General features: G+C 42.1%; 1 protein-coding gene across 3 annotated transcripts; it reads left to right on the top strand.

Annotated features, from left to right (window-relative positions):
• The first annotated feature begins 1,070 nt into the window (after positions 1-1,070).
• vit (vitrin) lies at positions 1,071-26,791 on the top strand. Of its 3 annotated transcripts, XM_010778794.1 has the most exons (23): positions 1,072-1,396; positions 6,049-6,139; positions 6,355-6,420; positions 7,030-7,186; positions 7,271-7,404; positions 7,482-7,559; positions 8,268-8,456; positions 9,115-9,159; positions 9,775-9,813; positions 9,894-9,944; positions 10,825-10,887; positions 11,460-11,522; positions 17,856-17,930; positions 18,683-18,748; positions 19,196-19,258; positions 20,238-20,300; positions 21,503-21,550; positions 22,240-22,311; positions 22,515-22,662; positions 22,747-22,850; positions 23,664-23,890; positions 24,300-24,813; positions 25,328-26,791. In XM_010778794.1, exons 2-23 carry the CDS (start codon positions 6,106-6,108, stop codon positions 25,504-25,506), a joined length of 2,478 nt encoding a protein of 825 aa, XP_010777096.1. In that variant the 5' UTR covers positions 1,072-1,396; positions 6,049-6,105; the 3' UTR covers positions 25,507-26,791. The 3 variants fall into 3 exon arrangements, with proteins under 3 accessions (XP_010777164.1, XP_010777240.1, XP_010777096.1); XM_010778862.1 differs by lacking the exon at positions 19,196-19,258 and having other exon boundaries at positions 1,071-1,396; XM_010778938.1 differs by lacking the exons at positions 9,115-9,159; positions 9,775-9,813; positions 9,894-9,944 and having other exon boundaries at positions 1,071-1,396.
• The last annotated feature ends 560 nt before the right edge of the window (positions 26,792-27,351 follow it).

Genomic DNA, 27,351 nt, shown 5'->3' with positions numbered 1-27,351 from the left:
TGTGTGTGTGTGTGTGTGTTTGTGTGTATGTTTTTGACATACTGTCCGGTTGCAGTGCAGCTAAATATACTAGATGTCCATCTCCTTATACGATCTTATGTTTCTGTTTGAAATTAACATGACATTTCTTTAAGGTTTTCCATTCTGATATTATTATATTTGTGGACATAAAACTGATTTACCTGAACGAAGTACTCCACCCCACAAAAGTGCAGCCAGTAATGTAGTGAAACAGATGTAGGATAACATCTGGAAACATTCAACTGTACTCACTGTAGTAGCTTCAGAATCATTCCCTGATTGATGCCATAGGCTACTACACTTTGTCACCTGTAGAAATGTCATTTAACATTTCCATTTACTGAATCATCATATCAAAGGGATGCAGTGTGTAAAAACAAAAAATCTCAAACTCTACTTTTCTATGGGTGTGGTGAATTTTATAAAAATGTTCTGCCTTCAAGCTTTCAATACCCTGTTTGAACAAAACTGAGTTACCCTGAAATAGCAGCAGTTTTTTTTTCAATCAACATCAACCGGCAATTATCTACTTGAGCCATGAAGGTTTAATCTTTAAAAAGTTCCTGAGGTGGTTTCTGTGAATACCATAATCACACGCACAATGAGCTCTTTTACAACAGCTCTTAAGACCTTTAAATCAAAATGCCAATCAGCTTCTGCATAACCATCCATATAATGCATAACTGCTGCAGCCTTAGTGCAAATCTGCATAAAGCAACAGGCTCTCCCTGCATAGACCACAGCAGCAGAAAAAAGCCCCAAACCCCAGAGTAAAGTGATTTAAAGAGTCTGTTTCTCAAACAGGTGTTAATTAGCTGCTTGCTGGAGGAGGGGTGATGACTCTGGTGAGAGTTTACCCCCTGCTTTTACTTTATTTATTTCTCAGTCAGAAGATTTTTGCAGAACAATAAATCAGAAGCTCATTCTTCCCCCCTTGCATAAGAGTCACTATGCAGCTTACAGCCGAATTAAGCTAATTCTATCCTTGGGCATGCTAAAACTTTGTATTTAGCCTACGTGGTAGATTCTCCTGTTTAAACACCATGTCAACCGAACAAAAGGATGCTTGCACCGCTGTGCCGCGGAGTGCCAAGTCTCTGCATCCTCTCCTGATGGCCCCGGGACACTGATCTGCTTTTGCCTGGGTGAAGAGCTGGGTGCCTGAAGTGGGACGGGCAAAGAGGGGAAGCTCTGGCCCCGTCCCGTCCTCCACTTTTAATGAGCTCTCCGATCATGCAGGAGTAAAAGTCCAGGTGGAACATTTCAGCGCTCGCTCACACGCCTGCTGGTCCTAATTTGCTTTTTCAATGAACGCGTAAAAGGAAAAGTGCGCAGGGAATTACTTTACGCCTACAGGACTATTTTATCTTCCCAGGTAAGTTAACCTTTAATGCTTTAAGGAGATGAGGACTTTTAACACAAAGCTTCAATTAGTTTCCATATGAACAGGGGAGTTTGTGTTTGCTGCGTGGTGTGAATTAATTATCCATTTCAAAATGGAATCGCGCGTAATTGATATGCATTGCGTCCAATGACATCTTGTGTTTTGATAATCAAGTCTGTAAGGAATGTTAAACAACACCACACGGATTACTTGCGTATTTAGGTCATCCTTTTTTTGAAAAACAATTTATGACTCTGTTCAGCCGGGCTTGTGGGGTTTGACAGGCTGCCCAAGTGTGCTTAAAGTCAGTGCTTGTTACTCTCTGTTTATTTGCCTTTTTTTAGTAAACACCCCTTCCTCTTTACTCAAGTGGGGTTTTTAGCCGAATGAATTCAGCCATTTCATGGTCATTCATACTAGCCTACTATAAAATATGTGTAAAATGATCCAGCTATTATGTATTTACATTTCTATCCGGCTGGCCCAAGCCTTTATTTTGAAATGACTCATTTTGCAAGTATTATAATCAACAAACCCCAAGAGTGCGCTCTTCGGATTTTTATTTCTTGCACATTATGTTTGACATTTCTCTTTGTATTCCTTCTGACATGTCTGATTAAGCACAGGTGGTCTTTATACAACATGTCCAGCAGCAGACAGGCTGTGGCTTGCACTCAAGCCTGTGCCAAGAATTAAAGTAATTCAGCCTGTTCTGTGCTTAATAAACAAATACTGTCCCAGCAGCAGCACAAAAGTCCACAGAGATGACTTTGTAGAGACATGTTGGCTTTCCCCTGTGTCTGATCTCTCATATGGTTAGTTGGCTTGTTGCTACAACACTTGGCACACCTAATATGCTTACAGTACACTTTTGACACCTGTGAATGCTGGGATTTAACACTCCCTGGCACTAGGTGTGTGTAAATACTGTCTCATGCCATCACTCAGAAATACTGTGAAACCAAATTGTTGGTGGGTTATGATACTCAAATAAGCCCCAGTCCCCTTTTTGCCTTCAGACTGGCCAACACAGGTTGGGAGTGCTGCTGAAACAGGAACAGATTTAAATACAGTCCATGTGTTTGGCATGGAGCTGTGCATTATCAGGGCTTATCAAAAACACTTTTAAGACATGTGTGTGGTCTGCCCAAGCTTTGAGAACCCATTGTGAGCTGACGTTTTTAATGGCTACCGTACATCCTGTTTGCATTAAAGCCATTGTATACCTGTTATACAGCTGCCAGGTTTTCATCCTGCATCATTATTTGCCTGCAGGAGCTGAAAATGCAATTTTCACTGCAACGGCTTGGCCTTGTAATCTTAGTGTTTTCTGCATGTAATCCACATTGTAGAATATTATTTTGCAGTGAATTGCACTTTAATTCCTCAAAATATGTGACCCGTCTGAGCTCCTGGGTTTGAAAGGGACTGAGGCCCCTAGAGAGAAGCTTTCATCTCTTGCAGTGTCTTGGAAAATTACTTTGCTTACTTTTTGGATGGCTTCTCATAGTTTGTTTGATTTGTGTCCCCGCCTAGCACAAAGGAAATCTGCAGTAGATCTGTTTAGTGAAAGGCCAGCAGAAGCTGTGCTCAACCAACGCCTTATCTGAAGTTCAGGACAGGTGTATGCAAGATATACAACGACAGATACGACACAATAACCCACCCTGTTGGTGATTTATGGGGGTGGTAAGCGGTGGTCTGAAAGCCCTCACATGCAGTCTCCAAAGCTTTCTGAGCATGTGATAAGTTATCACAGATCTCGTCCTGTATTAGTTGTTTTTATCCTTTAGGTGAACTTGTGTGTGTGTGTGTGTGTGTGTGTGTGTGTGTGTGTGTGTGTGTGTGTGTGTGTGTGTGTGTGTGTGTGTGTGTGTGTGTGTGTGTGTGTGTGTGTGTGTGTGTGTGTGTGTGTGTGTGTGTGTGTGTGTGTGTGTGTGTGTGTGTGTGAGATTGTGTCTCCCCAGGATCTATTATCTACTGTACAGGAAACTCCCTGCGGTGTTTGTCAAAGGATATCATTTGCCCCACGTTTCACTGTTTGGAGAAGGAGGCATTTAGAGGCTCACACTGAGAACACACATTAAGAGGTCTCAAATCATTGTCGTTTTTTCATTTTGTCCTACAATGATGTCATCAAAGGACTTTTCAAAGGAACAAGTCCCTGAACAGAAGTCTTCTTTAGGAGCAGCTCTACATTGGGGAAGAGGTGTTGACGGTCTAGGTTTCGGCGCAGGTGTATGACAGACCAGTTTTGTATTTTTCATTTTCCAGTGAAGCGCGCTGACTCACCTCTAACATGCTGCAGGTCTGTCTCCTTAACTGTAGATGAAGCATATCTGTCCCAGCTTGTTCCCGGCTTCAGCAATCTTTCCCCGCGAGGACAAATTGTAGTCCTGACTGTGCAGCAAGGTTCCATCTGCCTGTCAAAGCACAACACTCTGGAAAAATCATGTCAGTGCTCATGAATGTCAGATAAAAATGTAGAGCTGCATCAGGGAAATTCCTATCACTGCCAACCGCAAGCTGGATTCATTTTAACTTAACATGATATGTTATGTTACCTCATTACACTGCTCACTCATGTTTACTTCAAACCAATTAAATGAAAATCCAGAACTAAATGCGTTTGGGCGACAGTTGGTGATTCCAGCTCGAGTTTTGAATGTATTTTTGAATATTTATGGAAATGCACTTATTCACTTTCTTGCAGAGAGTAAGATAAAGAGATTAATATTAAGCTGAGTTACAGCTACAGTTACAATAGTAAAAGCAGCCAACAGCTAACCTGGCTGCGTCTAAAGGTTATAAATCATAAAGGTTAATACATTTGAAAGAAACGTGTTTTAATTATTATACAAAGTGTAAACCCAACATGTTGTAGTATTATGAGGGTTACATCGCAGAATTTCTTGGCTAGAAATTGTGAATTCCTGAGGTCCTGTAGTTTGCAGTAAGTCAAGGGTAAACTCTAGTCCCTCTCATCTTTATCTCTTTATCCTTGTCCTATGTTAAAATAAAACCGGTCTACATTTGTTGGCACATGGCTAATTAAAATGCAGAATGACGTCACTTGACCTGCCTAATGCTTTTTATGGCAAAAGCATGAACCAAACAAACTCTGCCTCTGATTGGCTACTACTTCTTGGCTTAGTTATTTGTGCTAGTTACATTTGGGTATGAGGACGAAGATTAGTTAGGATTAGAGTAAAAATATCAGTATGCCAATTTAAAGCAGAGTAGGGTGCGGAATTACCATATTTCATATGCCAAAAATGTTGCTAGCAAGATCCGATATGGTGGTTAGCCATGCGGTAATGTTTGTTGCTGTGGGACTTATTGTTTCCGAAGAACATAAATGTAGGTCCTGAGGCCAAGTGACAGCTCAGCACTTAAAACTTACTATTTTACATCTCAGAACTATTCAAATTAGATATATGTTTCTGTCAAAGCCTACTTTGTGCTCTAATGAGTGATTGACTGATATTATTTTATGAATTACATATGGGAATACTATGTACAACTCTGAACTCGAGTAGATACAATCATCATGGATACAAAAAATCAATAAAGCCAATGACTTTTTACCTTTAAATGTTTTTAAATCGTACTTATCTAGGCATAACTTTGCTAGAGTGACAGGTGAATCTTAACACTGCGTTTTCCGCAGTAATACTTTGTTTTGCTAACAGTTTGAACTGCATCACACCTGACCCTGCTTCAGAGGTCGCTGTATGATTACATGTTCACCACTTGATCAGATTGAACCTGCCGGTGTGTGGCGGCAGTGACAGACGGGACGCCGCCCTCATGGGAGGTTCAGCATTCCTCTTGTACCACCGAGCGTAGGTCATCACTTCTCCAAGGGGAGCTCCATCCCATCACTGTTGTGCGGAGCATGGACTGGCGTTCTAATGATAGTTAATCTGCCAGCCATGTAAGACTTTCTCTGACCCTCTGTCTTTGTTCAGACTATCTGTTGTATCACTATTATTACTACAACATTCCAACTCCTGTTTTTGCCTTCTAATTTCATCATACCTTTTGGTTTGGAATGACAGACCTTTTCTGTGTCTGCTGTAAACATACTGTAGTTCAGACTGGGACCCAGTTTCATGTGGTTGTTAGAGTCAAACAAAGAAGCCATCTGATTGAACACAGCTCTCCAGTCCTTATACATTAAATTGTGTCTGTGTGTGCTCTTTAATTGAGTCTGACTCCATAGATAGAGAGCTTGCTTTCTGCTTTGTCTCAGCCCAGATGTTCGCTGTGAAGCTTCTGACTGGCAAATACTTTCAGCCTTTTGTAACCCAGATAATTAGAAGAGGTTTTGCTGAAATATAATCCATATTTGATTTATGTGAGTTACAATAATTGTTTTCAAAATTCTTTACGGATGCTGGATGAGTCATTCAGCTCTGTGTGTAGTTACAGTCTGAAGCCTGTCTGCTATATATCAACAAATCTCTGGAAAGTATACCACAGTGGCACAAGTTGACTCTGTCTAGTTTCCAGCTGACACTGCAACGCTTTCACATTCAGACATGTTGAGCAAAGTCTCAAAAGTTACTTTTAGTGAGAAAGCAGAAAATGAGTTTGAGGGGGAAACAGTGAAATTCTGCAGCTTCTCCTCTCTCTCCAAGGTTGGGAGGTTAGAAGAGGACATCTGGTAGACCTGCTGAACCGGCACACCACCCATCATGATCAGAGCATCCGTCACTGCCATCTGCCTGGGTGAGCAACCTGGCTCTCTCTCTGCAGGAGTACAGCTGGTTTTGGCATCCTCCATTATAATGTTTCATATTTGCCAAAAAACTCCCTTATCTTTCTGCACATTCACATCATCAAACAGCACCACCCTCTGAGGGGTCTTGTGTGCACAGTAAACACACAGATAATTATGATACTTTGTCTGCTATTATGTGAAACTCCCTCTGCCTCACCTGCAGCGCTCCTGCTGTCCTGTGCTTGCTGGGCCAAGCCTAAAGGATCAAAGAACAAGAAGCCAAAGCAAGGTAGACATGATCAACAAGTATTCCTGTAATCTCCGTCAGTCCCAGTGTTATTGTCTCCACTGCTGTCTCTCTTATTCGCTTAAAAAGTAGTATATCATTAAAATTCTCTCTAATATATCAAGTGATGCTTTCAAATGTGCTTGTTTTTCTCCCAACTAATTCTTCAAATGACAACTTCAATGTATTATAGTCAGACATACAGTAACTATCCCATAATTCAAATAAATTATGAACAAAGTGTTACAAATTTAAATCTCCAAATGTCTGACTTAAAAATCTCAGAGAATGTTCTATTTTCCTTGTTCATTAACCGCTCTACACTTTTCCTAAACTTACAAATTAACTAAATTTATTATCCTGAATATTCCTCAATATTTGTTTCCTACAATGGCCCAATAGACCTTCATATGGTTCATATTTTAGCTTCAAGAATGATTTGATTACCAACACAGTGTCAGATATGTTTCTGGCAATTCAATAATCAATTAATTGACCGATTATTTTAGATCTAATTACATTTTGGTCAAAACAATCGTATATATGTTACCTCAACAATTATGACCCATCTTATAGTTTGTCCTCAACCATCTTCTTCTTCTTCCTCCACAGTTGTTCCAGACATAGAGTGCGATGTCAGAGCGGGAAAGATCAATCTCCCAGAGTTCATAGCCAAATGTCCTGCTCACTGTAAGGAGACAAAGCAGCAAGTCTATGGGACCGGCGTGTTCGCCTCCATCTCCAGCATCTGCAATGCAGCCATCCACAGGTTAACAGCAGATTTATAATAGTGAAGCAATAAAGACACCTTTATGTTTTTTGTTACATCTGATAACTAGTTTTGTGTCAACAGTGGCGTCATCACTAACACAGGAGGGAAGGTGATAGTGAGGAAGATGGCCGGGCAGAACCTCTACAAAGGCAGCAACTCCAATGGGGTTCGCTCTCTGTCTCTACCTAAGTGGAGGGAGTCGTTCGTGGTCTCAGGTATTATTGGCGAAGCAAACAATGTCAAACACATTTCTTTTTCACTCAAACCCACAGCTGACTTGATTGTGTTTCAGTGGGGAAGCCCAAGAAAGGAGTGATCTACCCATCTATTCTGGACTACGTGCCCTCAAGACCGACCTACGTGAAAACAAGTGAGAGAAGGGTTATTTTTATACTTGCAACAAGATTCTCTTACAAGAATAGGTGCAAAACATTTAGCTTGTTGCTGAGTGGATTCATTGTTCGCTGGTGTTTTACAATGACATTTTTAATAGGGCAAAGTTAATCTCTTAAGGTAACTTGACAAGATTTCTGTATCGGCAGAGTTTCAAGTATGAGTTGTACTGACCAATCAAATATGAGCAGGCTTTGGTTGCATGCATGTGAACAGTCTGTGTGTAGTCAAAAAGGGCACAATGCATAGGCAGAAATGCAATTTGGAAACCTATCTGTCATGCAATGATTTAGCTTCACGTGGCAAAATATGTCTAGACATGTTTGTTAAAACTAAGAGAAATATAGATAAAATATCCGAGGGTTTCTCGATTAGATTTAGATGACATATAACCGCTATGAAGTGTCAAACGACATTTAAAATATTACACTTTTCAAACAGTTTTTGCCCAGTTTTGAACACGATTATGTCTTAGATTTAAAATAAGTGCGTTCCGGAGAGCAAAGTTTATCAGGCAGACATCCCTGCTTTCGAGTCTGACATGTTGAACTTCGCTCTTGTTGAATGAGGAGTTGGAGTCCATTGAAACATGTCAAGAATGCTTTACGACAAAGTTGTGACTGTCCTCCTCCCTATCCATCCGTCTTGTACATGACCGCCTTCATAATCTATAGTCTCCTTCCAGGTCAAAAGGAGGCCAAATCGCCTGCGGTCACCACAGTGCTTCCTACAACAACAACACCTGAACCCACCACAACTACAACACCTGAACCCACCACCACCACTCTGGCCCCCACCACCACCACAACTGTGCCTCCACCACCACCCACTACTTCCAAGCCTCGGGCTGCTGTCCATAAAGTCAGGGATGCAGGTGACTTAACTGCACTTACATCATTGTTTTAACGCTTTTTGTTGCGTACATACATGTACAAAAAGTGAATTCATTCACCTAAATTAATGGATCTATGTATGCTATGTGCAGGATTGAGTATTTACTTGGATGCAGGATGCTGTTAATGATCCAATAATACCAGTCCGCACAGACGATCCACTGCAGCAGCACCCCGCCTAGCTGACGTCTCCCTAACATTAGCTGCTTGTAGCTAGAAATGCTTGTTTGCAAGAACAAGCTTTCATTTGTGTGAAAGTGAATGATGAAGACAAATGATTGCAGCCGGTAATTACAAGTCACAACTGCAATCATGACAAATTGCAGCTGGTCTGTAAAAGTAGCACGCTGCAGCTCCGTTGCTTGACTGACTTCACTGTACACTTGATCATTGGAGCCTTCATCGCTCTTATTATATTAAAACATTATCAGAGAGTAATCACTGCGAGTCATCCGCCCTGTTTTGGATAGAGATGTGGCTAAAGAGAGCAGACAATACTGCAATATCTTAAGGTATGTGTGTAAATTAGATGGGCGGTGTGCCAGACAACCTCCCGACCGTCTCTTTCTCCTTCATTTTCTGTAACATTATCTCTCTGCTCTCCATTATTGGGACCCCATTTGTCTTTGTTCTATCCAGGCAGCAGTCACCCATACCTTGCCTCTGTGGCAACCGCAGGTTCAAGTAAGTGGAGCAAAGCACAAAAGGGTGGCATGAGGTGTTGTAAGGGTTGTTTATTTACACTGGGATGTATGCCGAAATATGTGTTATCTCATGAAGCATGCAGTCATCGGGGAATAGTGTGTATTGGGGTGGGACGATATGAAAATGTCAAATATCCAAGCCAACATAGTTGTGATTCACGATAATCATCTAAAAATTGGAGAAAATCTTAAAAGTGCACTTAAACTTTAGCTAAATCACCTTTTTTAGTGATCATCTTTTTCAGGGGAAGACTAAATGTCTTATATTTAATGAGGATATTAATTATCATCACGATAATGGAAAATTACCACGATCAACTGAGTGCAAGCTTTTTTTTATTTTGATCCGCAATTTATCCAATATCGTCCCATCCCTATTGTGTACTAAGGGTATCAGTGGTATTGCTTTCGAAACAAGTTTGTCATTATCTAAGCCCCAACTTTTGTATTTAAAATTGGAAATCGTTTCAGTTTACTTTCAAGCCATAAAAGTGTAAACAGGCCTGGGTGATAAAGTTATGCTTAATCCTAAACTGTGTTGTATTTACATTACAATTGTGTTGTCTAAATTCGCCCATGCTCATCACTGGGATAGGACAGTCACAGAGTGCTCAAGGAAAGATTCCCAGCCAAGGTATGTTGATACTCACTTCTCTTGGAAAGTCCTTTACACCACCTATAATACTTTAACTAAACCGTGGCGTTTCTCCAAAGTATTCAGAGGAGCTGCCTATCCCAATAGATTCCCACAACGTACCAGTGCAGGTAAAAACAACTTTAATCATCATGATGTGTCTTTTTTCATTCTACCTTCACCAGGGATTGTCTTCACTCCACTCCTCCAGTGGCTCTTTGCCCTATCTTTTCTTTGTGCTGATATCTGTAAACCCTGCATGGCATCTCTGTTCTGTATGTAAACAGATGCTTTTAAATACTTGTACTAGTCTTTTAACCCTGGGGTGGACCAAATGTTCAGAAGAAGCCCAACTTCCATTCTAATTATATTAAGGTTCATGTAATAAGGGTAAAACAGCTCTCAAGAGTCTTTATAAGATGCTAAGTAACATTATTATCTTTTGATAATGTTACTTAGCATTAAAAACGTATTATAACTGTTTATTTTTTAATTATAAATCATTGATAAGCAGTTAAAGACTGCTTAAGAACATTAATACAATGAAATACAAGTTTCATATAATAGTTAATAATAGCAATACAAACACATGTATTACCTTATGTGATTATTACACCTTTGCTTATTTATTTTTTAATTATGCATTTATTAGCCATAACCATGCAATTATTCAACTGTGCTTTTTACAACTGCCCAACTAAAACATTAGATGTGGTAAGGTAATGTGAATATAAATATTACATATAAATACAATAGTTTTGCTATGAAGCACAATGTTCGCTATAGTCAATACATGCGTTTGTAATGCTTTGTAATGCATAATAATGTTACAAGGCATAATTACCTTATTACAAGGAACCTTATGTAAAGCATTACCCTGTTCTGTTGTCCTTCAAGGTCGAGATGTTTAACCTTTACCATGTTCAATAGCAATGCGAATAGAAAAGTAAGAATGTGTTTTCATGTTGTCTCGTAAGTCGTAACACAGTTGTCTCACCCTCTCGGCCCCAGGTCTGCGCAGACCAGATGCAGGTTCAGCTATCAGGAGACAACCCTCCTCTCCAGTTGGCCCAGGTCTGCCTCTTCATTAACACACACACACACACACACACACACACACACACACACACACACACACACACACACACACACACACACACACACACATTCAAAGAAAAAAGACATGGCGGGACTGACAGGGAATGTTGGCCAAGGGCAGCATAGGGGACAGATGTCTTTTTGCGAACAAGAATCCAGGAGACGTGGGCCGCTGTAAGTCTGACCCTCGTATCCACACCCATAAGCCCCTGTGATCTTCACCCCGGGGTCAACACTAATCCACTCCATCAGGCATCTCAGCTAACATTCCTTCCCAGATAACTGCTGTTCTCTGTCATCGGGTACATCCTCTTATACGTGTTTTCATTTTCCAAGATGAAAAGAGGCAAATGAAGGCCTGCAAATGCACCCAGCATATATCCTTTCGTTTTTGATATCATGCTGCGAGAAAATGCTTTCACTTGAAGAGAAACAGCTGTGCTGCATTTGTGGATGGAGCCACCCGAACTGAAGCTTTCTTCTGCCTCCCCCCCCTCCCTCCTTTTCCTCTTTTATTCTATCTGCCTACTTTTCATTGCTACAAACAGCTTTTAACAGGGTTCAGCCGGCTCCACCCGAGCGGACTCCAACCATGAGCCAGTCAAACCCTGGTAAGTCTCTCCAGACGCTGAGCGGGAGTTCATGCAATGCACCATCAGACACACTCACTGATATAGAGAATCAAGATGTTTGATCAAACAGGGAAACACCTAGAACAACAAAACCTCAGACAAAATATTGCATAAAGCAGCACTAATGCTTTCCCTCTGCGATTGCTGGTTCAATAGGCGGCCCATGAACGGATTTATGAGTGGTACTACCAAGGACAGGTCCTGTGGGCCGCCTTGCAAAGTATCACTGAAAGAGAAAGAGACATGCATAAAACAGGAAGTTACTAAAAATGACCACAAAGAGACACAAGTCAGATGGTATGTCACACAACTCAGATAAGTTTGAGGTTGTTTTATCACTGTCCTGATTTCATCCTGTGTCGAATCTCCACTGTCCTCAGCAAACGCTTCAATAAAACAACAATGAGAATGGTGATCTGTCCGTACAGTAATAACATCTTATGACAGATCCCATCTGGAATGGTCTTTTCCCTTAGCTTTTTAAAGCCTGCAGAAAGGAAGAGAGAGATGAAAGCAGCAGCATCCAGTGGCCCGGTGCTTCTCCCAGAGAGACACATGAACCCATCCACAGCGCTGCAGGATCTGGATCCGCTCTCCAGCCTGTCAGGAATAGAAAGCTCTAGACGGTCAAACCAGCCTGGGTTTGGCTCCCTGAAGAATGCTTTTCTGTTTTGGCTTCTGTGGAATGCAAAACCATAGATCCCTAAAATTAGATGGAGCCATATCCGTTTAAATTGTGCTTGATTGTATGATATGATTCCTAAAATGCAGTGTGAGCTGTTTTAAGCCGGGCATCATTGTCTGTTTATGCTGAGAGAGAGTGTCTGACCGGTGCACAGAGAAGCTATTCAGATAGGTAGCTTGTGGATAACTAGTGATACTTTATTTAACCCCTTAGGGAAATACTTTAAGCTCGAGGTCAGAAGTCAGAGGTAAGGATCAGCTACACAGCGCCCCTGGAGCCAGAAGGGATTCAGACTCTTTCCCAAGGACACTCCAGCAGGGTGGATGTTTGCCGGCTTTGGAGTTTATGAGTTGAACGGTTTACTCCCGAGTCGATTTGCCAACCGGCTGCCCTAAACAGATGTTTGCATTTATTGCTTAGCATTCTGGATACATTACGACGCAGTTAAGACTCACACTTGTAATGAGATATGCCCACTTGACAGCCAAAATAATTCATGAAAAAACCTCTGTAAAACATCTCAAGACTCTGGTTGTTGGTGTTAAAATGCAACACTTTCCCTGACCCCGTGTTTATAAAATATTATAAAAATGCACTGTATAATGATAGTAAAAAGCATTACAAAAAAATGATAAGGCCTACAGCCTCACAATAGTAATCCTAGTTTTTTGCAATATGTACAGTGGATTCTTTGGGTGAATTGAACTAAACATTTCAATTTCTGAAATGACAATGAGCGTTATGAATATTGCTTATAACTGAGCAACAACCATTGAGGGTTAGTATACCCGATTCCAGGGCCGCCCCTCCCTACAGGCCAATCACGCAGACTGCGTGCCTCACCTTGCGGAGGGGGCCTCATCTTGCGGAGGGTTCTTCATTTTGCGGAGGGAGCATCATCTGAATTGCAAATGCGGCGCACCTACAGTGTAAGCGCCCCACTAGTACCCCCCCACCCACCCCCGTCGACGCTCGCGACACAGAGGGCCTCATCCAAGGGCGCCGGAAGCNATAACTAAAAATTCATCTGCCGAACTGTGCCGTGGTACACTAACTCTCCATTGTGACTTGTATCACTATGAATGTGTGTGGACAATATACCGACGATGGGACGTTGTATATAATAAGATGGATCCGATTAGTTTCCGACGAGGTCACCAGCGACTCGACGTAACCTGGGCCCTCCCGCTAGGTACAACCTCCTTCTCAAGCATCCAAGATTACTAGTCCTACAAAACATGAGGTTTATACTCTTCGTTTTATACCAGTGAATTAATATTACTGACACACCAGTATAAAACTCTTTTCGGAAAATTTTCAAAGGAGAAGAGCCCGTTAGGTAGCTAGACTAACTAATAATCGCCGGTCGTTTACTAGTTTTAGCTCGGATCCCTTCTATAAATAGCAAACCTAATGACGTGGAGTGCGCCTTGTGGCCGACAAACACATACGGACAAACACTGCAATGCAATGAGGCAAGCAGGCGCAACAATAAATACGGCTTTGTTCGAAGTTTTGGACCATTACGATAGGTAGCCTTAAACGGCTTTTGTTACAAACAATTATAAGACTTTCGGTTACTGAAACAAATAAAGTCTCCCGGATCCATATTTTCAGTGCAGCGGTGACGAATACTGAGAGGAATATACGGATGTAAGTATATAGAAGTCGCCATCCCTCCCGTCGCCGCGACGCCTCTCGTCAACCACGGTAGAGAGACACAATCCGCTCGACCAACAGAAACAGGAACGTTCGAAATTTTTACCACATCGATTACTCTACTTAATATATATGTTATTTTTTATTATAGTCGATCTAGTCATAACACAAAATCTACGCCTGAAATCAGTCCATCTCCCTTATACTCACACCCTGTCCCCTAATACGACATCGCGAGATATACCCCAGATAGACACAGCTACATAACACAAACAAAGGAACCCTCTTTTGTGAGTGCTCTTTGGTGCCGCAACGGGACGTCACTGCCAATTTTAAATGAGGCAAGAGGCGAACAATTAACTGACGTGCAACGTTCGAAGGTTTCAACATCAGCAGAAATAGTATATCTTAAACGCGCTTTTCTTCAAATTATAACCAGCTTCGCGGTTCTACACCGAATAAACCTACTAGTTCTATACAGTGTCTGTGCCTGCGCACGTTTGTTCTGAGCCCCCCACAGATAGACCTCTATATTTGTGAGACATTATGTGGAAGATGTCAAGTAATAAAAGTCACCCCTCCCGGCCTCCCGGTGTCCTTCCGCTGTGACTCCTCGCATGCGCGCTCACCCACGCTGTTCCTTCACTTCGACAGTAGAAGCGCGTTCTCACGAGCTATCCCGACATCGAGAAAACTCTTAGACCTTATATGTGTTAGCTTTTTTTGATTTTTCCGGTTACAGCCTGTCGCAAACCGAGCACGCCGTAGAGCGCGAGACACAATCTCCCCATTAATAACTTTGGACCCCTTGCCTTTACACATGTCAAAAGCGGTACACACAAGAGCACGACGAGTACTTTACACCTTCGCCGTCCTCGACTATGTCCTCCGACCCCCAGGGGTGCGGGGCGGGCGAAGCGCCGGGAACCGTACGGACACACCCGGAAAGGTAAATGACAACCCTATTGTCTCCTCAGATATACTTTCTTCAAGAGCGCGTATCGAGAGCGACAAATGGGTGTTAGTATAACCCCCATTGTACCGTCTTGTTACAAGATCCACTTAGAAATGTCCCAGGTACAGTATCCCGGGTTAAATATGACTAGTATTAAGGTAGAGCAACTCTCATATGATCAATCCATGAATGTTAGACTAACCAGGTTTTTGTGTAAACCACAAGAGTTATGCGGTAGAGACACCTCAGAACCATACACCTAAACGCGCGACGAGAGTCTCAGGGTACCGACGAGCGCGCATGCTGCGGTCGACCGACAACCTAACGAGGACGAGCGCGATCGAGGAGCGGGGAGGGTACTCGGGCTACGGACAGTAGCGATTTGGCTCAACGCGAACAAGTCCGGGTGAGAGCGGACTGGACCGAGGTGGTAGACGGTATACGCCCGTTATGTCACTAATACACAATGTCTTCAGCGCACCTACCACTGATGCGTTCGGCCTTTTGTGCGAGGTTTGGTGCTGTGTTTGTCGTCCACACTCTTGGACGACGCTCAACAGGACGTTCTCCATGCCACCAGACTCCAGCACGCACATCCCCCGACTGCCCAGATCGACACCCAGAGCCACGCGAGGCGGACACGGTCACCGAGCTCCTTACGTCCTGTCCACTCGAACTTAATGACCACAACGACTCTATTATCAGAATCGGTAAGTCGTTTGTTCCAAGGAATCGGTGCGGAGGAACTCCCGTCTGTGAAACGCGGGGAGATCTGGACTCCGACAGAAGTCAGAGGCATTTACGGGGTTCTCACATGAAATCGAGCGATGTCGGAGAACCACCTTTTGTTTAGACGAACCAGGTACTGACAGGCGTACACATGCAGTCCTATGACGCATACTCGCTCGGGTTTGCGAGGGGTCTATCTTTTCCCTTGGTTCTTCATACATTGTTTTCGACTCGAAATAAGTTTTTCCGCACGTAATGTTTGTTTTTTTTGTTTCTTATGTGACTAGCCGCACCACTATGTTCTATAGCTCCTTCTTGTTTGAGTGCCTGTCCGTCCCTTTGTTTAGTGTCGTGCTGGCGAGGGTATTGTGATTGTAGTGATTCCCACCATTAGTGTTCTGTTTATGTGTCGACCACTCTCCCTGGCGCTCTTCCAAATAGGACATTGTCACACCATTCACCATTCAAATGTATCCATGTAAATTACAACCAATAAAAAAGCTTAGATTTGTTTATTTGTTACATTGTTTACTTTATTTGTTACGTTGTTCTGTGTATGTCAGCCGTTAACCTAGATAGAAAGAATATACACTTGCAAACATGTCAGAAGAACCAGCGCAGAAGAAAACTAAATACAGTCAAACTTAAATTTAACAACTGGAAGGTCACATCCCTGACATCCACATCTCCAGAGCGTGGACCTTCTTCAATCATGAAACAGTGAAGCCAGATGAACTCAAAAGCAGCGGCTCTCGCGGCCGCAGAAACTGTCAAAACCGCCGCCGCCCCCACCGCTGCCGTTGAACCGAAACAGGCTGGTTCCGACTGCATGGAGGTTTGTTGTCGGGACATTGAGGCGGGTAAAGGCTGTACAGCTAACTGTCGAAAAAAAGGAGACCGCTAGTAGATTATTTGGGCAAAGAGAAGGTAGCCTACTTCAACGCAGAATGGTACAAAAACAGAGAGTGGTTAATTCTTTGCAAAACCACTAAACGATAGTGATAAATTGCGATGTTAACAACCTCATGATAACCTCTTCTTTTTTTTTTACTTAGGATCATACCTGTTTTTAGTCTAGAAAAAGGTAAATGTGTGCATTTTATTATAAAGTTGTGTATATTTACAGACTGTTGCAAAAACTAAGAAGCTTATAAACATCAGGTTTAAAACTAAAAGAGCAAAGTAACACAATTAAAGATGTTTGGAGTTTTATTTGAGTTATTCATTTACATTTTTTGTCAAAGAGATGCTGATTTGAAACCGTTGTTACGGCATTTCCTGTTTCTGCCGGAGAGAGGGGAGGCCGTCCCAAAGCTTGCCGCTGTATTTACTCCCTCCATCTGACAGGAGGGAGCCTCATGTGTCACTCCACGGAGTTCACTCCGTCACGGAGGGGGAGTGTGTAAGGGGTAAGGTGTAGGGCGTGGTTTGGGATTGGGCCATACACACGCACTTTTTTTGGCCCCCCCACTTCTAAAATGAATCCGGCGCGCCTGGCCTCATCATATAACTTTTGCCCTGCCCGATCCTCCTCTGAACTTCTGACCGCAGTGACCACTGAAGTGGCCATGATCAGAAGAGATTTAAACTCAATCCTTTTAAAGCACCTGTTTCATTAGAACAAACAACACCACTGTCTGCTGTAGAGCGCTCAGCCTTTGACCAGCCACAGATTGGCTAATCTCTGCGTCCCCACTATCTACACTGTCCCTAGTTTGACACCAACTTTAGAATAATACTCCCACGCTTCGCTGGGCTCTTTCTAGCTGCTATTGGATGGGAACCTCAGAACCCAGGCCGTGTGTTTGTGTAAGTTACCCATCCACCGCAGGGAGGGGTTTACTGAAGTGTGTGTCATGGCTCGGCCAGTTTAGATAGATGCATGCAGTGTTTTTGTTTCGCTCAGCTGTTAGGGCTTCTAGTGTTCAATCATATTTGATTAATCTCAGGCCATGCAAGAATCAGGCCAAGTATACTCCCTGATGCTTTTGCCATGTAACAATTGTGTCTGTCGACCAATTGTCATCCCAAAAGCAGCAGGTACAAAACTGAAAAATTAGAAACATGGGGCTTCCTGTGTCTTTCATGAGGAGTATGTCTTCACTAAAACATCCTTTAGCCACTCAGTCACTGTCTGTCTGAGGGACTAATGTATGATTAGTGTCTGACTCAAGGCTGAACATCTTGTGCATACTCCACTAATAACGTTCTAGGTTTAGTGGAGGTCACAAATATGCTCCTCCTTGCTGCTTGACCTACAGTTTTCTAATCTTCCTCTGCACAGCTTTTCCCAGAAGGGATTGGGCACCTCCCTCCTTTCCTCGTCCTGATTGGTTCCCTGCAGCTCGACGACCAGCAGGTACCAAATACAAAATAGATCATCCTTCTTTGAACATTTCATTTGTTTATTCTTATACAAATGTAAACGTTTTATCTTTTTTAAACTGAGTAATGGTATGGCTGCAATCTTTAAGATTAGTTTAGGTTTTAATTTATGAATCTGGTGCTAACTATGTGGCCTTTGAAAATTGATTGATAAAGCTCCCAATAAAGTCAAGAACAATTTTGGAAGAATTTGTATTGTCTCACAGCCTACTCTATGGTGATCAATAAAAAGAAACTGGAATCGAGCTACTTTAAAGTCAATTGTATTCAGATAATAGCCAATGGGTACTGATCATTTTGGCCAATGTGTTTAGCCTCTTTTGCTCTCCAGATGGACTGTTTCAATGTATGCAACCCAAAGCCTACTAAAATGTTATAGGGTTATACTACTCAGACTACAGAGGGCAACCAGAACGACCAACGCTACCAAAATATTGTCCTTTGTACATGCTAGCAACTCTTTCTAAATGCTACCGTCAGCATGCTAACATGTTCACAACATGAATGTATTAAGAAAAAGAGAAGATTTTCTCATTGTAATACATCCATCTTTTACAAGGGCATTGCTAACATGTAGGTCAAATGTTAACCATATTCACCATACCAGTTTACCATGCTAACATTTGCTAAAACGCACTAAATACAATGCAGCAGAGGCTAATTGGTGTATCATTAGTGTTACCATTGTAGTTGCTGATACCAGCACCTTCTCTGCTGTACATTCAGATGTTAGTTATGCAGCTCCAGACTCAGGATACACATGGAGTGAGACGGATACACCTGAGATTACAGGTAAGACCAAGTCTAACATGACGGTTTGATGTGTACTGCCCCCCTTCATAGTAGCAGGCCACTACACCTTGTAACCGTTTATGTTGCATGTGCAAACATGGCATGCTAGTGTGACTGATAGAGGGAGGTATCTGCTGACCATGTATGTGTTGAATTGGCTCCAGCTGTAAGTACATGCAATGTCTCTCTCAGGACATTGTGTTATCCATCTGCCTGCCATATGAGAGATTCCTGTGAAGTGTGGAAAATAAGATCATAGGGCAGGTTTATTCTTAGTGCATGTGAGAATGAGACGCTGTGAGTGATAATTCTGCACAAAGCCGATGTTTTCAATGGTATGGGATTGGTTGGGGAAAATATGACCAATCTCAACCATGGAAATGTGTGCTATTCCCTCTGAAGTTTTTTTGTGGGAATACTAACGGGTTTCACAACATCCTCCTCTAGCTCGGGATCACAGGCCTGATATCTCAGAATATGAACGCTGGTTTTATAACTTTGGACCGTACCGTAAGTGTTTTTCTATTCTAATTTGGAACTAACAATTCTTTGGGTTCAGGTTTTTACATTGTTATATGTTTGGATGGTGTTTTTCTAAGTCTCTCCATTTTATTTTTCTCAGGACTACTACATAAGCCATGTGAGAAAAACACAAATTCTGCGGATCCATTTTTATCAGTCAGATCTAATGGTTTTCTCTCCTGTTTATGACTTAAAAACAGGTGAAAAAAAAGTTGTGACATAATAATCGTTGTAGTTTCAATAATTTATCTTCCATCTCAAAATAAGTAAGGGGTAAAACCAGATGATCTTGAATCTCGATCATTTGTTGTTGTTGTAATACTTATTTTGGCCACAAGGGGCTTAAGTTAGCAATGTACGTATACTTGTATTAACAATTGTGTGCTAACTTGGCAACACTCCCATCCCCACCTGTTTCACAGATTATATATTGTTTACCCATTCTTAAATCATAACCACAGGTGAAAATTATTTACTTCAGACTTGGAAAATGGATCACCCGATTGTTTTTCTCTCACTTGCTTCTCATTTCGATATATTTCTTTGTTGTTCCATTTAGTGTTTATATAAAATGTCTTCTGTCATTGCCTTTTTTACTCATCTAACTGTCACAGGAGCAAGAAAGTGAATTATGTAATGCAAAAAACTATTCCTTTAAGTTCTTAGAAAGGTAAGCACATTTGGTTTGTTTTTAGTCACAGTCTTAACACTACAAAACATAAAACCAAGAAAGCATGCAGAAAGCCCTCACTTTCAGATTTTAGGCCATGGTTCCATCTGTTTGATGAGACAGCAGAGGTCCAAATCTAAATAAGTAGAAGGGACATGGTTTTGGAAAACTGAGTGGCACCACAATCCAACCAAATGAAACCTGGGGCTGATAGGCGCAGGCTGTAACACTTTGGTGGGCTTACATGTATTTGTTTCACAGTCTGTCAGCACTAACATAACATGTCTTTACTTTTAGTGTCTCGCACCCCAGAATCAGATGGCAACCGCAGAGTGCCATTGGATACAACCCATACTAGAGGTGAGCATTGGACCCTTTCATGCATAGAGGTCACTACAGTAGACAGCTATTCAAAAGGTGTTTTATGCATTGTTTTGTTTTGCATAGTTGCACCATCAGCCACTACATAGGACCCTATTGCATCATCCCATACACTGCTACTCAGTGCCAAGTCAGTGTAAGTGCATGATACATGTCTCTAAACCAAGATGGACGACAGAAAGCCACATGGACCAAGTCACCCATCTATATCTTGCCAATCCTTTTATGGAAAGCGTCCCCTGCAGGTATAAAAAATGTGGTGACATCAAGTAACAACTAAGGAATCATATAATTAATAAATTATCAAAGAATTGATTTTATGTTTGCAGGAAATCATGATTAACCACCTGTCCACTACAGTGGACGTCATGCATCACTGGCTATATTTCTACTACAATTCATACTGGTACTGCTGCTGCTGTACCCAGGGCCGTCCCTCCCTACAGGCAGATCATGCAGACTGTGTGGGGCCTCACCTTGTGGAGGGGGCCACACCTTGCGGAGGGGGGCCTCATCTGAGGCGCACCTATGCGCTTATGTGGCGCAATTAGGGTGGCGCGGCGTGGTTTCGCCGCTGCGAGGCTCCACTAGCACTCATCAAATAACTGTGCGTGGGGCCTCAAATTGTCCCCTGGCCCTGGTTATTCTTGAAAATACTTCATCTGCAATATCTTTTTGGGCCTTAAATCAATATACTTATGTTATTATAATGTAATTTTAAGTTTGCACATCTTTATTTATCATTTTTTCAAAATGTACATCTCTTCAGTTCAAACCCTGAACGCATACTGTCCACCTCAGTGGACATATAAAAATCTCTTTGAAAAAACTAGATTAAAAAAACTAAAGTTCAAATCTTGTTTTTCATGCCGTAAGAGCAATAATAACACTTAGTAAAAAAATCCTGACTGAGGCTTTCATAATTCATGCATGAAAGGGTTGTGGCGTCAAAACAGCTGTTTGTATCCAGGAACAATTGTATAACTCATGCTGTATCTATAAAGCAATACTAATTCCTAACTGCTGCTGCTATAGCCTTCTAATAATGAGTAGAGCTTTAAAAGAAAAATGCAATATTTTCCATTTCATGGGAAATAAATCAACCTTTTTCTGTAGCTATCATGGTGAGTGTTTTTGTGGTAGAGTGCTAATGCTGAGCTTCTATGATATCATCTGTGCAGTGGAGCCAGTGGATGCCTGGAAGCCTGATGCTAATCCTTATGAATCAGGTGAGATAGCTTGCAATTTTCCCCCAAAAGAGTCATCTTGCCAGTAAACACTCGTTTGAACTGTAAGTACAAACCAAACCGAGGCTATCCAAGGAAATAGAGGTTTCTGCACAGCCTGTAATTGAAAGGTTTTGGATTTGGAGTCAATGGCACGGTTGCTTGAGGATAAAACCAGTTCCTGTTTGGCATAACTCTTGCCACCGCAAATACTGGATAACTTTTGGGTTCTCTCAAAAGAGAATGGCTGCAATTTTGCCGCATTCAATGAAAATGCAACAAACAAACCCTCATGCTAATTCTGCAAAAGCTTTGTATTATGGTAAATGGACTGTACTTATATAGCGCTTTATCCAGTCTTTAAGACCCCTCAAAGCGCTTTACATACTACATGTCGTTCACCCATTCACACCCATTCATACTGAGCAGTGTATGTTACTCTAGGAACTAACATTCACACACATTCACACACCGTTGGCCATGCCATTGGGAGCAACTCAGGGTTAAATATCTTGCCCAAGGATACATTCGACATGTTGACTGCATGGGCTGGGATCGAACCCACAACCTTCTGGTTGAAAGACGACCGCACTTCCTCGCAGCCACAGTCGAAAATAAATGGTTTTTTTTACAAAAGAAAACATCAAAAAGTAGATCACTGGTTTTAAAATGTGTGTTTCTTGGATTTGCAGGCTTTAACGTGAGGGAACAGGAACCTGTACCTAGAGCACCTGAGCCTGTGCCTGTGTCACAAGGTGATGCAGGTATGTACCTCAGATTATTATTCTGCCATCAGACAGTGGTCAAAAATGTCACAAGACTCTAATGTCTGTCACATTGACTGTTTTGCTAGCGTTGCTTTAGCGTTCAAGTTTCAAATGTCAAACATTTACCTAAAAGGAAAAGTATTACCAAACACAATATTGTGTTTACTGTTGTAACCCTGAGATGTGTCCTCTTTTCGTAGATTGTAAAGTGGACCTGGTCTTCCTGATGGATGGAAGCTGGAGTATTGGGAAGAGGCGCTTTAAGATCCAGAAGGACTTCCTGTCTGAGGTGGCTCAGACCATCAACGTGGGTGTGGCCGGACCCATGATGGGCCTCATCCAATACGGGTAACCTCCCTGTTCCTGCTGTGATGCTATCGGCCATTTTTTCGTTAAGAAAACATTATGCTAATGATTTTTCTTTGTCTAAAGGGATGACCCTGTGACAGAGATCAGTCTGAAGTCTTACTCCAACTCCAGAGAGGTGAAGTCTGCCATAGAAAAGATTGGGCAGAAGGGAGGCCTCTCCAATGTAGGTGAGCGACCCGCTGCTGGCTGCCAGATACATGAAATGCCTATAAACTAAAGTGTGAAAGTGAAAAGAGGCTCAATTATTGCATGGTTAACAAGCGAGGTACATTTCCACATGCAAGGATATAATTAAATCTAAATCTGCTGCAAGACACTGCTGGGTAAATTATAGTCCTTCTTCCTGTAAATTGTGTTTTTCCCCCCGCTCTGACCAGAAAGCAGTTGGTTTTACCAGCCCATAGGGGTCAGCTTTAAGAGAAAACGTGCTGTTTTTCTGCCTGGTTAGTGCGTCAGCATGCATTCAATACCACATGTGTCTTTATGACTTGCTAAATGTTGCATTGACGTACAATAGTGTTGTTTGTGTTTGCCCAAAAGTGCTCTCTAATCACACAACAGTGCGAGTGGTTGTAAATGCTTCTCCCCATCAGTGCCTCTCCTGTTTTGCCATCGTTTAGACCACCAAGACTAAATGATAGGATATCACTATTTTTGTGACGGTATACCGTTAAAGCTATGCAATCTACTTTGTAAAGTCTTTATGTGGCATGCAGCAGATTCTGCCCATATTGGTTAGGAGAGAACTAGATCTTCCAAAAATCTCAGTCCACTAAATCTATATAATAAGCACTTTGAAAGGTCTATATTTATTTTGCAAAATGTGTCAATTTTATTTACTTTCATACTCTGTAATCTATATGTTTTTAGTTTTTTTTTTACCTCTTTAGCTTGTCTTCTCCCAAATACTTCTTTATTTTAAACACTATCGACAGTTGCATGATCTAACGTGTCCATGCTGCCCCCTGGTGCAACGACAGGAAAGGCCCTCTCCTACATCAACAAGCACTTCTTCAGTGATGCCAACGGAAACCGTGGAGGGGCTCCTAACGTGGCTGTGGTGCTGGTGGATGGCTGGCCCACAGACAAGGTGGAGGAGGCGTCTCGGCTCGCTCGGGAGTCTGGCATCAACATATTTTTTGTCACCATCGAGGGGGCGGATGATAATGAGAAACAAAACCTGGTTGAGACCAACTTTGTTGACAAGGTGGAGTATTTTCATACAGGTGTGTCAGTGCTTTATAGGGGACATATCCTGAAAACTCACTTTTCCAGTGAGTGCCTACCGACCCACAATGTGCGAAAACGAGGGTTTAAACAAGCCAATCAGATTTGGCTCAACTTGTCTTTACCCAAACTTGAGAACTACTTTTGTAAAGTTCTGGCATATTTTTGTTTTCGGGACGCAAGCTTAAAGGGACAGGTGCTAAAACAGAGCATTTCAGACAGAGGATGAATACAGGTATATTCAGACAGCTACTATTAGAAAAATAATGGGTTTTTTTAACAGTTAGGAATGTAAACATGTTCTAGTAGAAACCCATAATACAAGTATGAACCTGACAATGACCATAATATGTCCTCTTTAATAACAAAGTGTGGCCTTCATCCAACAGGCTGTGTGTCGGACAAACGGCTTCTACTCCCTGCCTGTGTCCAGCTGGTTTGCTCTGAGGAAGGCCGTGCAGCCCCTGGTGAAGAGAGTGTGTGACACCGACCGCCTGCTGTGCAGTAAAACTTGCCTCAATGCCAATGATATTGCCTTTGTGATCGACGGCTCCAGCAGCGTGGGAACCGGCAACTTCCGCACAGTGCTTCAGTTTGTGGCCAACATCACACGGGAGTTTGAGATCTCTGACACCGACACGCGGGTCGGGGCTGTGCAGTACACGTACGAACAGAGGCTGGAGTTTGGTTTCGGCCAGTACAACAACAAGGCCGAGCTACTGAACGCCATCAAACGCGTCGACTACTGGAGCGGCGGAACCAGCACCGGCGCTGCCATCACCTTCGCCGCAGATCAGCTTTTCAGCAAATCCAAACCCAACAAACGCAAGATCATGATTGTCATTACAGATGGGCGCTCCTACGATGACGTCAGGGCGCCTTCACTGGCTGTCCATAGCCAAGGTGAGAGGTCAACCAAAATACAATCTGAAAAAGAAGGAGATTTTAGGAAAACAAGGTCAGGTCACGAAGTGTTTAGGACCTTCCATCTATGAAACATTTTTTAAGTGTACTGAACAAAAATGTAAAAGCATGATAATCATTTTTTTCCCAATTAAAGGGACATTAACCCCAAATACATTTTCCTCTAACTTCTGCTTCTATTTTTATGTCTACATTTGTTTTGTCAAGTTTGTGTTGTCAGGTGGTTGATGGCCATGTGGATATCTGCCTGGATATATTCTCTCAAATACAATGAGGAACTATTGTCTCAACTATTGTGAACAGGGATACAGTTTGCGGGTTACACTTTGGAGGAAATAGGCTTCAACCCAGTATAAACAATATAATTATCCAAAACGTACTTTCCTCTGGTGTGTGTCAGTCCACAGTGAGGTGTCAAACAGTGTGTGTTTGATGTGACAAACACATGTGAGGCTTGTGTGTGTAACCTGCTGTCCCTCTCTGTGATCTATAGGTGTGATTGCATACTCCATCGGCATCGCCTGGGCAGCCCACGATGAGCTGGAGTACATCGCCACAGACCCCGACAAGGAGCACTCCTTCTTCGTGGACGAGTTCGACAACCTCTACAAATTTGTTCCCAAGATCATCAACAACATCTGCCAGGAGTTCAACTCCCAGCCTAGAAACTGAGGATGCACGGGTGGAGGGGAGGAGGAGTAAAGACGGACATCTTGATCCTGGGCCGTCTTCACGGAATACTGATAGTAAATGTACTCACTCTGGTGCCCAGATGGCGGCGCTGGATTGGCTGCAGCGCCCCCATATTTAAACAGGGAGGTGATTCGAAATTTAGGTGAGGATTGTGGACAAAACAAATCTCAAAGTGAAATACTATTCGGTCCCAAATATACAGATGGTGCTAATGGTAAAGGGTTTACATTAACAGTGACATCTCATGCACACTGTGGTACCATTTGTTCTCTGTTGGTGTTGTAAAGAGACCAGAGTATTCCTATTCATTTTATCCACAAACTTAAAGAGTCATCCTTTATAAATGGTTTATAAGTTGTAACTAGGGGTTTACCAAGAATGGCACTTGAAGATCGCCGACAAGGCCATTCTAACAAGTTTCATAAATATAGGGCAAGTCGTTTTTCCATAATCCTACTAACTGTGTTGCTAAGATAAACGAAGCAACACACAAATAACCAAAACCTGACAGAGGTAGTAAATCATTGAATACTTTATAGATCAATTAGAAGAAATCAGAAACAATTTAGGGTTGTGAAATGTTCCCTTACAGCCACTGGTGTTTGTCCTCCTCTGGCATGATTATGTATTTATAGTTCTTGTGTACACCTCTCTAATGCATAGTTACACCTCAGATATACGGTGGCCGAAAGGTCCCAACGGTCCAAAACATTTACATTAGAAGAAACACGCTGCAGTTTCAAAAACGATGCACTGTTACTGGAAACGTACTAAAATACATGTTTTATTGTCTTATCTCAACAATGTAATTGCATGATTGCTTCCAATGTTATTGCAGATCAGTTGCTAGCTAGCTAACTTAGCTAACCTAGTCATTTCAATAATAGTGGCAAAACACTTACAATTATGAAACAGACTAACTTTGCCAACAGTGACAGTAGGCCAACTTTATAATCCCCGAACATCAACAAGCGTCACACGCTGTATGCTTCACTTTTTAGTTTCCCTGTTTCCGTTGTGTTTTGCATCGTTTTTCATTTGCAACGTTTTGTTAAAGGTCACATATTATGCTAAATCCACTTTTTCATGTATTTTATACATCAACATGTGTCCCCTCTGTGTAAAGAGATTCTGAAAGTTTCAGGAAAAAAGATTTGCTCACTTTTTGTTCTGATCCATTGATATTAAAACGGAAAATGAGCTGATCAGATTTTGGCCACTTTATGATGTCATAACGATGTTGTGTCTTGTGTAACCATTAGCCAATCATCCACCAAAGTAACCCCCCCCCCCACCTTATCACCCGAATCTCCTCCTAGAGCACCATTGTGTTCTTGTTAACCAAATATCTCACAGAGGAGTGTTGGGAGTGGCTCCTTATTTTCATCTAAAGTAAAATACACCGAATCAGCACTTTTGAAACAGGGCTAAAACAGAGGGGATTATGGGATGCTACAATGCATGAACTGTTTGGTATTTTGAGCCAAACACTTCAGAGACATGTTTTGTATATATCTGAGACCTATAATATATAGTTGAAAAACAGTAGGCTATACCAGTCGACCTTTAATGCAGCACTTTTAGTAAACCCTGCGCATGTTTCGTCAATTTGGTGAATGTTTTCTGAATGCTGCGCACATGTTGTCATATTGTAAAATATGTTTCTTCCTTTGCATGTGTTTTGGCACATTTGTGTTTTTATATTTGCATCGTTTTTTGAAAGTGCAGTGTGTTTCTCCTTATGCAAGTGTTTGGCGCGTTTGCACCTGTCGGCCACCGTACTGCTCTTCTGGAAAAGAGCTGCGGAGCATCAAGCATAACATT

This window comes from Notothenia coriiceps, unplaced genomic scaffold, assembly GCF_000735185.1.
Source record: "Notothenia coriiceps isolate Sejong01 unplaced genomic scaffold, NC01 NC01_scaffold00000281, whole genome shotgun sequence".
NCBI lineage: Eukaryota > Metazoa > Chordata > Actinopteri > Perciformes > Nototheniidae > Notothenia > Notothenia coriiceps.
Note: the sequence above shows the minus strand (reverse complement) of the source record. Positions and strands in the feature narration are given on the sequence as shown.

Bases quoted from the DNA above. Each gene is read 5' to 3' on its own strand.
- vit (XM_010778794.1), top strand. From the start codon at position 6,106: ATGATCAGAGCATCCGTCACTGCCATCTGCCTGG. The intron at 6,421-7,029 runs GTAGACATGATC...CTTCCTCCACAG, and splicing joins GAACAAGAAGCCAAAGCAAG to TTGTTCCAGACATAGAGTGC. The intron at 23,891-24,299 runs GTGGAGTATTTT...TTCATCCAACAG, and splicing joins AGACCAACTTTGTTGACAAG to GCTGTGTGTCGGACAAACGG.